The 12,500-nt window shown below is 44.2% G+C and overlaps 1 protein-coding gene across 1 annotated transcript in view; it reads right to left on the bottom strand.

The window, feature by feature from the left end:
* LOC138980772 (nipped-B-like protein B) overlaps positions 1 to 12,500 on the bottom strand; it is a 19,135-nt gene that overhangs the window by 5,434 nt on the left and 1,201 nt on the right. Inside the window, exons 2-6 of the mRNA XM_070353668.1 lie at positions 9,284 to 11,818; positions 8,844 to 9,148; positions 8,187 to 8,322; positions 7,692 to 7,850; positions 1,999 to 2,203 (exon numbers count right to left, since the gene is read on the bottom strand). Of these exons, the coding sequence (XP_070209769.1) occupies positions 1,999 to 2,203; positions 7,692 to 7,850; positions 8,187 to 8,322; positions 8,844 to 9,148; positions 9,284 to 11,818 (3,340 nt within the window). The remainder of the gene's footprint in view (positions 1 to 1,998; positions 2,204 to 7,691; positions 7,851 to 8,186; positions 8,323 to 8,843; positions 9,149 to 9,283; positions 11,819 to 12,500) is intronic.

Here is a 12,500-nt window from a genome sequence, read left to right as displayed (position 1 = left end):
TGATATTATAACCCTTATCATTAACAACCTTCTCTGTGAATCTGTATGTGACATTATAACCCTTATCATTAACAACCTTCTCTGTGAATCTGTATGTGACATTATAATCCTTATCATTAACAACCTTCTCTGTGAATATGTATGTGACATTATAACCTTTATTATTAACAACCTGCTCTGTGAATCTGTATGTGACATTATAATCCTTATCATTAACAACCTTCTCTGTGAATCTGTATGTGACATTATAACCTTTATTATTAACAACCTGCTCTGTGAATCTGTATGTGACATTATAACCTTTATTATAAACAACCTTATCTGGAAATCTGTATGAGTCATTATAACCCTTACGATTAAAGCCTCAGTAAGCCTCCCGTAAACCATTAGTTTCTGGTAACATATACTGTCAGGCTTTTACACACAGTACAACAATCCTTTTGTTTAAACACTTACTGCTAGAGAACATCCTAGGTGCCCTCCAATACTAAATTGACAGCTTGTAACACAAACATTCTTAAATCATGAAAATAATTCTTTTTTCATCAAGACAAGATCAGTACTATTCGAAGTTTTGAAAGTTTGAAAAAAAGGAAGCCGGAGGCGGAATAGGGCTTTAACAACATTCTCTTGGAACATGCAACGCAACCTTCCTTGAATAGTCAATCCTCGACCTATGAATGTTACGTTTCAAGAGAAAAAAACCAAAAACAATTCGTGTAGGAGTGTTTGGATGAGGGGGGGGGGGGGGGGGGGGGGGGCGCCTTCATACATTTAAAGCATGCAGGCATTTTGGTTAGATAAAGAGCATAAAAGTGTATTTGTGTTGACTTCCTTATTTGAATAACTTATTCCTGATTCGTGCTTCATACAAACTTTAAAACTGCCAGTGATATTCAGGGCTCAAAAGAAATAGAAGGAATGACGGGACAGAGCGAGAGAACAACCAGGGTCAAATAACAAAACGCACAGACAGGCTTTAACCCCAATAAACACAAACACCCAGCAGATAGAGAAGGTGTTAAATTAATAAAATCAATACAAATTGCTGTATTTCATAATGTATGTGATGAGCCTTCATGTTTTCCATTCCACAAAACAAAGATGAAAGCCATGTCTAAGCCCAATGCTCTCCACGTCACTGTCGCCTCGTCAAAGCACAATTATTACAGCCCTGTTCGGCATCTGAGCAGCTCTCGCGAGATATCCGCGAGACATACTCTCTGTTATGCTTCGAATACCACAGTTCTCGCGATAAAGCCGTACCACATGCTTTGCTTTGCTTAGAAGTTTGCGAGAGTTTGACATTTCGATAGGGTCTGCAAAACATGCGGCTATAGGTAGGACGTCAGCCGCGCTTCTGCCAAAATAAACTCCAGACTGAATGCCTCCCCGCCAATTTGAAGGGGTACAATTGTGACCCTCCACCACGGAATGAGTCGCATGTCACCTCTGCATGATTTTCATATTTTTACATTTTCCTAAAGAGGTTTTCATGCTCTACCCAGTGGTGAAAACCGTTTTAGAAAAGAGCGAAAACTGTTTGAGTTATAAGCCTGTGACTAAGGTGACCCTCACACTGTTACCAGACACTCCCCGGACTTATATTAAGCCTAGCGCAGAACCGCGCGAGGTGACATGCGACTCATTTCGTGGTGGAGGGTCACAATTAGAGAAAAGCATAATCTAGGTCTTGTAAGTAGCCTAAAGCAGATTTGGGATGAAATTCGATAGATTTTACTCCAACATTTGATTTATTCGCAAACGCACCGTGTGGTTACGTCCCTTCCATGAGAAAAGAGAAATTCTGATATGAAGCAAATGTCTTAGTCAAAATACCATTTTCCACCACGAATTAGATTCCATGGGTAGAATACGGGGTCCAAAGTTCGATTAGCAGCACTTTGGAAGGGAGGGAAATAGTCGGTATGGAGTTGGTGTGAGATAAACAAGTCCGGCTGACGTCCTGCATACAGCCGCGTATGTCTGATATCATACCTTCCCCCGTTGACCCCCGCCGTCGCCTCCGCTAGAAGAATGCTCCCCGTGTAATCGACATCCGTGTAGCCTGTCGACCATACAGCCTTCGTGGGCCCCCACACGTAAAACAGCTGCACAGACGTGACATGATAAGGAACCTTGCACTGTATCTTGGCGCGACAACGATCCGCGTTGACACTTTCCGTGTGGATTTTGATCCGAACTGAAATGACAATGACAATGACAATGACAATGCCAATGACAATGACAGTGACAATGACAATGACAATGACAGTGACAATGACAGTGACAATGACAATGACAGTGACAATGACAGTGACAATGACAGTGACAATGACAGTGACAATGACAATGACAGTGACAATGACAGTGACAGTGACAGTGACAATGACAATGACAGTGACAATGACAGTGACAATGACAATGACAATGACAATGACAATGACAGTGACAATGACTGTCGTGTTTTTCCTTTCGTCACTCTCAGTCGCAAAGGAGACACAACGATTTGTGTAGGTTCTGTAGATTTATTAACAGCTGGAACAACGGTGACAATATCTCTCAGCACAGGGTAAGAAAGAACAAGTGCAAGACTGGTAAAGAACAACAATACGTGTGCGCAGCCCTACTTATATAGTTAATGGACATACGAGAATATTCGGGAAACATCGACACTAATCTGGTTAGATCTACACAGTTCCATCTGTTCGATGAGCGTCTACGCTTACGTCATGAGTGACTGCGCACTTAATCAAAGTAAGTTCTATAATGTTCTATATCCTTCCATTCGATTCCAGTGGTATCTAGCGATCTCCACAACACCTCCCCACCTAAACTGATGCTACTCCTCAAGCATCAACAGCAAAGTCTCTCTGTTGGTTTGCGTGTTCTCTTTGACCGTCTTGGATTGTCTGGTCCATACTCTGGAACGGATGGAGTACCTTTGGGTTTGGTCTGTCTCCGAGTTTGTGGCACAGTTTCCAAGATCTCCATGGGGTGATCTGTTACAAGTTCAGAAACAGTGTTCACTTCCTCACCAGGTTCATTGTCTTCCTCAGTGGTGTAGCGTGGCTGTAGCTGTTCCCAGTGTCGTCTCCATACTGGACCATGAGGAATGACCATGACGTTGAAGTAGCGAGTACCCAGAGACTTCTTGATGACTGCTGGTACCCATCGGGGTTGTTTGTCTCGGCGAGGTCCATGGTACAGAGCATACACAGGATCTCCGGCCTTGTACTGTCTGGTTACCTTGACGACAGCTTTCAAGTCTGGAGTCATCTGAGACTTGGATGCCTCCTTGTGGATTTGGCTGTAGTTCCTTTCTGCAGCCGTGAGAGTCTTGGACACGTTGGCGATTGGGCGCTCGCTTCCATCTGGATAGCGATGAAATACTACTGCTCCAATTCCAACGTTGGACGCGTCACAAGCTAGTCCCAAAGTCTTGTTTGGATCGAAGTGTACCAGAACTTGATCCGAGGAAAGCACATTTTTCAACTGTTCAAATGCTGCCTGTTCCTCATCTCCCCACTTCCAGGGGTTCGCCTTCTTCGTCAGGCGGTAGAGCGGCTCTGCCATGCTGGCCAGGTTAGGGATGAACTTCCCGTAAAACTGAACTGAGCCCAAGAAAGACTTCAAGCTTGAGACGTCCGTAGGGGCTGGCATTTTCAAAACTGCCTCGACCTTCGATCCTTTAGAGATCCCTTCGGCCGATAAGGTATGTCCAAGGTATTCCACACTGGCTTGTGCGAACTCGCACTTTTCACGACGACATCTGAGTCCTTTGTCGTTCAGACGAGTGAGCAAACGTTCCAGATTGCTCAGGTGGTCGTTGGCGTCCTTCCCGCTGACGAGTATATCATCTTGGAAGACGGCAACACCAGGTAGATCACAGGTCAGGTTTTCCATGATCTCTTGAAAGTAACCAGGTGCTGACTTTATCCCGAAAGGAAGTCGTTGCTGCAGGAGTACCCCACGGTGAGTGCTGAGGGCTAGCCTGCGTTGACTCTCTGGTGCCAGCTTGATCTGGTTGTAGGCATCAGCAAGATCGATCTTGGTGTATCCGAATCCACCTCCTAGCTTCTGCATCAGTTCCTCTGGGAGTGGCATTGGATGACGGTGATCTTCAAGCTGATCATTGATGCCCACTGAGTAGTCACCACAGATCCGTAGCTTGGGCTTCAGGGTGCCCGAGGTTTGTGCCTTACGAATTGGTACCACTGGCGTTCCGTATTCATTGAACTGGACTGGCTTCCAGACTCCTTTGGCGATGCCTTCTTCGTAGCCTTTGGCGAGGTCATCACGAAGAGCGAAAGGTACCGGACGTGCCTTGTGAAAAACCGGCTTCGCATCAGACTTGAACTTCACGTCCAGTTCGAAGTCCTTGAGACATCCCAATTCTTGTTTGAAGAGATTTGGGAATTTATCAGACAGTCTGTGACAATCTCGTTGCAGGGCAGCATAAGGCGCGTTGAAGGTCGCTGGATGCGTAGGTTTTGCACCCTCACTCTTAGCGTGACTCTCTATGCTCCTCAGTCCTAGAGCATTGTCCACAGAAATTCCCAGAGTCTGGATTGCGTTGCGTCCTAGCAGATTCAGATGAGGGATCTTGGTGACGATGTACGGAATTGAGCTTTGCTTACCAGTCACTGGATCCTTGGTTTGGCCCATGAAAGTTCCCAGCACGGGCAGGTCGTGCTTGCTGGCAGACTCGTAACGATGTGTGACGTCATCCAGCTTCGGTTTTCCTAGTTGTCTCCAGACCGGAAGAGAAACAAAATTTCCCGTAGTTGCGGTGTCCAGTTCCATGGTGAACTGTCGGTCCTGGATTGTTATGGGTACATCCAACCTAGGAGTATCTTGGGGAACTTCACCGAGGATCGCGTTGACAAGCTCTGCTTTCGTGACTCTCTTCACGGAAGCTTGGGAATGTCGTTCCCGATTCTGATGTTGCTTTTTTCTACAGACAGCTTCCAAATGTCCTGTGACGTCACAGTATCGGCATTTGGCGTCTTTGTAGGGGCAGTCTGTTGCTTTGTGGGCCTTTCCACATCGGTAGCACTTCCTGTCTGTGGAATTAGACTGCTTGTGGTTCTTTCGTGGACCCGTAGTCTTGTTCTGGTGGACCTTGTTGACTGGCATGGTCTTGGAACCGTAGACAGTTTCCTTGGCAACCTTCGCTGCGTCTTCAGTCTCAATCGCGACTTGGACAGCACGTGCGAAATCCAGCTCTGTGTCCTTGATCTTGAATAGAGCCTTTAAGACAGCCTCATTGTTGACAGAACATATGAATCTCTGTCTCAGAGCTTCGTCTTGTGGGTTTTTGATCGAAGGAAAGTCACAGGTAGCGGCGTCTTGGCGTATGCGCGCTGCTAACTCCTGGAGAGTTTCGCCTGGCTTCCGTTTCATGTCACTCCAGAACTTGAAACGTTCTCGCACTATGAAGAGTTTCGGGTCGAACTGTTCTTTCATGAATTTGACAATTTCGTCCATTGTCAAACTGTTGATGTCCTTGGGCGGATTTTGCTGAGTAGCCAGATTTGCCAGTTGTTTGTAGACCGTAGCAGTCTGATTCGTCAAGAAAACTTGAGCCTTGCGCTGCTCCGGCACGGAGTTGGCGACCACAAACGTGCAAAATCTTGACCAGTAGTCAGGCCACAGTTCCGATGTTGCATCAAACGCAACAAAAGATGGGATTGCAGCTGCCTGTGTAGTAATGGGAAAACGTAGATTCGAAGCACTCGGATCGTCGTAGCTTTCCTCCCTGGCAGAAGCTGCGGCACCACTGAACACTTTCATCATCATCTCCATCTGGTGCATTTGTTGCTCCATATCTTCCTTGTGCTGGCGTTGCTGTTGCTCCAACTGCTCCCTTAGAAGCGTTATTAGCTGCTCTGTTTCCGTCATTTTGCAGTAATAAGTCACTCCGAATAGACAAGGGAAGTAACTGTCGGCGACGCCAGTTGTCGTGTTTTTCCTTTCGTCACTCTCAGTCGCAAAGGAGACACAACGATTTGTGTAGGTTCTGTAGATTTATTAACAGCTGGAACAACGGTGACAATATCTCTCAGCACAGGGTAAGAAAGAACAAGTGCAAGACTGGTAAAGAACAACAATACGTGTGCGCAGCCCTACTTATATAGTTAATGGACATACGAGAATATTCGGGAAACATCGACACTAATCTGGTTAGATCTACACAGTTCCATCTGTTCGATGAGCGTCTACGCTTACGTCATGAGTGACTGCGCACTTAATCAAAGTAAGTTCTATAATGTTCTATATCCTTCCATTCGATTCCAGTGGTATCTAGCGATCTCCACAACAATGACAATGACAGTGACAATGACAATGACAATGACAGTGACAATGACAATGACAATGACAGTGACAATGACAGTGACAATGACAATGACAATGCCAATGACAGTGACAATGACAGTGACAATGACAATGACCGTGACGATGACAATGACAATGACAGTGACAATGACAATGACAATGACAATGCCAATGACAATGACAATGACAATGACAGTGTGCCATCATGATGAACTATGTGGACATGTTTTTGTAAGGGTCACGCAGTGTAAGCACTTGTGCAGGGTCTTACCGTAAATGTTTGTTGTTGTTTTTGTTTGTTTGTTTCTTTCTTTCTTTCTTTCTTTCTTTCACAATCATTTAAGAAGGATAACAGTAAAACATAGAAGGTTCCTTAGAACACAGATTATTTCACAGGCGTTACCTAAAATCTGGTTGGAACAAAAATTCTGACATCTTTCAACAGGTTAAATCTGTGGTCTATTTATGAGTCTGACAAGATAGGGCGGAAAATCATGTACAGAATTCTATAAAGCAAGTTTACACTCCCCGAAACCCCATCTATACGGCGTGTATGACCTTGAGAGCTTTAGTCAACGCTTGAATTTTGCAGAGGTAACATCCGGTTTGCTCTCTCAGAGCTGAGCAAACTTTTCAAGAAGGTTCGAGCAGAAAAAATAAATGACTTGGCAGGGATTCGAACTCAAGGCCTCGGGGCCTCGAAATGTCGGGGCTGATGTCTTCACCGCTAGGCCACTCCACCAGTGTTGTCAAAAATAGAAGAAAAAAAATAATTGTATATCATTCTACGCTTGAATTACCATTCATGCGTTGCAAAAACGTAAAAATTGCCGTTTAAATTTGCCTTTACTTGCAAACATGTTTCACGGAATCGCAGTACATGTTTACACCGTCATACTACACGACATTCGCGCCATACAAATAGCTGCGATATCTCTATTTACAACATGCAAGAAAAATGACAAGAACAGTAATTGAATCTCTCCATAGCTCTGTACAGTTGAAAACAGTCATCACAGAAATAGCTATACATGTATTCACTTCTGAACAGTGAGCGGATAGAGATATAAATCATGCTGCTTCAAGAATAACATAACATGAATTCATATCAATGTTTTTCCTTCTTTTTCTCAATTGGCGCAGTAGCCTAGTGGTTAGGACATCAGACACAAAGTCTCGAGGTCGAGATTTCGAAAGCAAAAGAAAAGCCATATAAAGAATTTCAAGTGGCAGCCCAAAATAATGTTCGATCTGTTGCCAGGCCTTCCTCAGGGGTGTGTAATTCTGCGAGACGCCAATTAATTATATATGTATGTGAAAAATTACAAAGAGTGTCCATATAAGAAGCATACCTGTCTCGTCGCACACTCCGTCCTGAGAGCAGCGACGTCTCTGGACGGGTGCTGGACCTTTGCAGTGTTTGGTCAGACAACGTTCGGGTCGACGCTCCTGTACACATCCCTTGCACTGCTCCGGTGACCAGTTACCAAAATTTTCCCACACCCCGCCCACTGTCCACAACACACACGGAAAGGAAAAAAGAGATAGGTCTTGTGGTTTGTTCTGTAGTCAATCCCAATCAATAAAAACATCTATCAATTAATTAATCAATCAATCAGTCAATCAATCAGTCAATCAATCAGTCAAACGATCAATAAATAAATAAATAAATAAATCAATCAATCAATTAACCAATCAATCAATCAACAAATCAATTCATCAGAAAAGCAATCAACAACAAAACAACTTAATCAACAGATGAATAACCCAGCACATAAATCAACCAATCAATCAATCAATCAATCAATCAATCAATCAATCAATCAATCAATCAATCAATCAATCACCTTGCGTGCTGCAGTATGGGCAGGCTTTACAGCAGTTATTAAAAGCGAGGGTAGCCCTACCCACGTAGAGCAACGTCTGGTTCCCTTTCCTTACTCGGGTCTCGCACATATATTTACCTAGGTTCTCCTCTTGGATCTGTTCACAAGCAAAAAAACAAAACAAAAATATCAACGTATCGTTACGCTACATCTGGATTAGACCCCAATGTTGCATGTGTATGCATGCCTATGTTGGATCTGATCAAACCAAAAAGTCACTCGGTCCATACGCCCTTGTACTTGTACTTTCGTTGCTATTGGGTGACATGCCTAGAAAAAAAAGGATAACAACAACAACGACACTCCTCCTTCTTCTCCTCTTCCCCCTCCTCCACTTCCTCGTCCTCCTCCTCGTCCTAATCCTCCTCCTCCTCCTTATCTTCATCATTATCATCATCATTATCATCATCATTATCATCATCATCATCATCATCATCATCATCATCATCATCATCATCATCACCACTATCATCAGCTGCAGCAGCAGCAGCACCACCACGACCACCACCACCCCCACCACTACCACCGCCACCACCACCACCACCACCACTAACAACAACAACACCAACAACAACAACAACAACCACAACAGCAACAACAACAACAACAACAGCATACCGGGTAAATGAAGTAGGTTGTGGTATCCATACAGGAAACCGTCCCCAAACACACTGGCGCCAGGTTCTTAGTAAAAAAAGCCCCGGCGTTGGACATCTGGACATGATCACGAAACATCATCTTGGACTGGTCATCTGCCTCGGCCAGAAGTGTGTGGATCCTGGTCTGGTTCCTCGCCGTCTCGTGGTACAGTCTGACGGACATAATGTCCGAGCCCTCTGGCAGTTTGTCCATCGCACATTTCATTTTGGCAAGACAGCCATCGCCACCGTCAAAGCCAGCTTCTGGGTATATCGCCATGTCGCCTTCAAAAAACAGTGGCTTTCTCATTCAGCAAGCAATTAAGTAAGAAGAAATAGAGAATAAAAGAAAAAAACTAAAAAAGAAAGAAAGAAAGAAAGAAAGAAAGAAAGGTAAAGATCATACGGAATCAGTTTTACCTCCAGTTATCTTTTCTTTCTCGGGGTCAGTTTTACCTCCAGTGTTCTTTTCTTTCTCGGGGTCAGTTTTACCTCCAGTGTTCTTTCCTTTCTTGGGGTATGTTTTACCTCCAGTGTTCTTTTCTTTCTTGGGGTATGTTTTACCTCCAGTTATCTTTTCTTTCTTGGGGTCAGTTTTACCTCCAGTGTTCTTTCCTTTCTCGGGGTCAGTTTTACCTCCAGTGTTCTTTCCTTTCTCGGGGTCAGTTTTACCTCCAGTGTTCTTTTCTTTCTTGGGGTATGTTTTACCTCCAGTGTTCTTTCCTTTCTCGGGGTCAGTTTTACCTCCAGTGTTCTTTTCTTTCTTGGGGTATGTTTTACCTCCAGTGTTCTTTCCTTTCTCGGGGTCAGTTTTACCTCCAGTGTTCATTTCTTTCTCGGGGTCAGTTTTACCTCCAGTGTTCATTTCTTTCTCGGGGTCAGTTTTACCTCCAGTGTTCATTTCTTTCTTGGGGTCAGTTTTACCTCCAGTGTTCTTTTCTTTCACGGGGTCAGTTTTACCTCCAGTGTTCATTTCTTTCTCGGGGTCAGTTTTACCTCCAGTGTTCATTTCTTTCTTGGGGTCAGTTTTACCTCCAGTATTCTGTTCTTTCTCGGGGTCAGTTTTACCTCCAGTGTTCATTTCTTTCTCGGGGTCAGTTTTACCTCCAGTGTTCATTTCTTTCTTGGGGTCAGTTTTACCTCCAGTGTTCATTTCTTTCTCAGGGTCAGTTTTACCTCCAGTGTTCTTTTCTTTCTCGAGGTCAGTTTTACCTCCAGTGTTCTTTTCTTTCTCGAAGTCAGTTTTACCTCCAGTGTTCATTTCTTTCTCGGGGTCAGTTTTACCTCCAGTGTTCTTTTCTTTCTCGGGGTCAGTTTTACCTCCAGTGTTCTTTTCTTTCTCTGGGTCAGTTTTACCTCCAGTGTTCTTTTCTTTCTCGGGGTCAGTTTTACCTCCAGTGTTCATTTCTTTCTCGGGGTCAGTTTTACCTCCAGTGTTCATTTCTTTTTTGGGGTCAGTTTTACCTCCAGTGTTCATTTCTTTCTCGGGGTCAGTTTCACCTCCAGTGTTCTTTTCTTTCTCGGGGTCAGTTTTACCTCCAGTGTTCTTTTCTTTCACGGGGTCAGTTTTACCTCCAGTGTTCTTTTCTTTCACGGGGTCAGTTTCACCTCCAGTGTTCTTTTCTTTCTCGGGGTCAGTTTTACCTCCAGTGTTCTTTTCTTTCACGGGGTCAGTTTTACCTCCAGTGTTCTTTTCTTTCTCGGGGTCAGTTTTACCTTCAGTGTTCTTTTCTTTCACGGGGTCAATTTTACCTCCAGTGTTCTTTTCTTTCACGGGGTCAGTTTTACCTCCAGTTATCTTTTCTTTCTCGGGGTCAGTTTTACCTCCAGTGATCTTTTCTTTCTCGGGGTCAGTTTTACCTCCAGTGTTCTTTTCTTTCTCGGGGTCAGTTTTACCTCCAGTGTTCATTTCTTTCTTGGGGTCAGTTTTACCTCCAGTGTTCTTTTCTTTCACGGGGTCAGTTTTACCTCCAGTGTGCATTTCTTTCTCGGGGTCAGTTTTACCTCCAGTGTTCATTTCTTTCTTGGGGTCAGTTTTACCTCCAGTGTTCATTTCTTTCTCGGGGTCAGTTTTACCTCCAGTGTTCATTTCTTTCTCGGGGTCAGTTTTACCTCCAGTGTTCATTTCTTTCTTGGGGTCAGTTTTACCTCCAGTGTTCATTTCTTTCTCAGGGTCAGTTTTACCTCCAGTGTTCTTTTCTTTCTCGGGGTCAGTTTTACCTCCAGTGTTCTTTTCTTTCACGGGGTCAGTTTTACCTCCAGTGTTCATTTCTTTCTCGGGGTCAGTTTTACCTCCAGTGTTCTTTTCTTTCTCGGGGTCAGTTTTACCTCCAGTGTTCATTTCTTTCTCGGGGTCAGTTTTACCTCCAGTGTTCATTTCTTTTTTGGGGTCAGTTTTACCTCCAGTGTTCATTTCTTTCTCGGGGTCAGTTTCACCTCCAGTGTTCTTTTCTTTCTCGGGGTCAGTTTTACCTCCAGTGTTCTTTTCTTTCTCGGGGTCAGTTTTACCTCCAGTGTTCATTTCTTTCTCGGGGTCAGTTTTACCTCCAGTGTTCATTTCTTTTTTGGGGTCAGTTTTACCTCCAGTGTTCATTTCTTTCTCGGGGTCAGTTTCACATCCAGTGTTCTTTTCTTTCTCGGGGTCAGTTTTACCTCCAGTGTTCTTTTCTTTCACGGGGTCAGTTTTACCTCCAGTGTTCTTTTCTTTCACGGGGTCAGTTTCACCTCCAGTGTTCTTTTCTTTCTCGGGGTCAGTTTTACCTCCAGTGTTCTTTTCTTTCACGGGGTCAGTTTTACCTCCAGTGTTCTTTTCTTTCTCGGGGTCAGTTTTACCTTCAGTGTTCTTTTCTTTCACGGGGTCAGTTTTACCTCCAGTGTTCTTTTCTTTCACGGGGTCAGTTTTACCTCCAGTGTTCTTTTCTTTCTCGGGGTATGTTTTACCTCTAGGGTTCTTTTCTTTCACGGAGTCAGTTTTACCTCCAGTGTTCTTTTCTTTCTCGGGGTCAGTTTTACCTCCAGTGTTCTTTTCTTTCTCGGGGTCAGTTTTACCTCCAGTGTTCTTTTCTTTCTCGGGGTCAGTTTTACCTCCAGAGTTCTTTTCTTTCTCGGGGTCAGTTTTACCTCCAGGGTTCTTTTCTTTCTCGGGGTCAGTTTTACCTCCAGGGTTCTTTTCTTTCTCGGGGTCAGTTGTACATGTACATGTATGGGTTTTAAGCTCATGGGTGCTTTCTTTTTCTCTCAATGGTATCACACTCCGAGGGCTAACTTCAGCCCAGAGCGAAACGAAAAGCAGACAAAGTAAAGTCAATTTCAGCATTTTGCAACGATCACAAAGCGGCAGCGACTCTGTCTGTCTTCAACACGAATTAGAAAGAAGAATTCACGTCTTAAGTTGTGAGAATGTTTTTACGTCTGATTCAAATGTTAGATGATGTAACTGGTGCTGTCTGTAGTTCAGTCCGAGAGGCTGTGTTGAAATCTGGTCCTGCGCCTGGTGTGTTTATAATCACAGATGTTTGGTTTCAAGCGAACGTGGCTGATGCCGACTGGATGACTCTTGTTTGACGCATGCGTGTAGATTGTGAATATAGAGGTTGCGTGGAAGACGTGAACGACACACTTTATTTTGATTACGTAC

Source organism: Littorina saxatilis, linkage group LG11, assembly GCF_037325665.1.
Source record: "Littorina saxatilis isolate snail1 linkage group LG11, US_GU_Lsax_2.0, whole genome shotgun sequence".
Classification (NCBI taxonomy): Eukaryota; Metazoa; Mollusca; class Gastropoda; order Littorinimorpha; family Littorinidae; genus Littorina; species Littorina saxatilis.
This window is presented reverse-complemented; position numbering and strand designations above follow the sequence as displayed.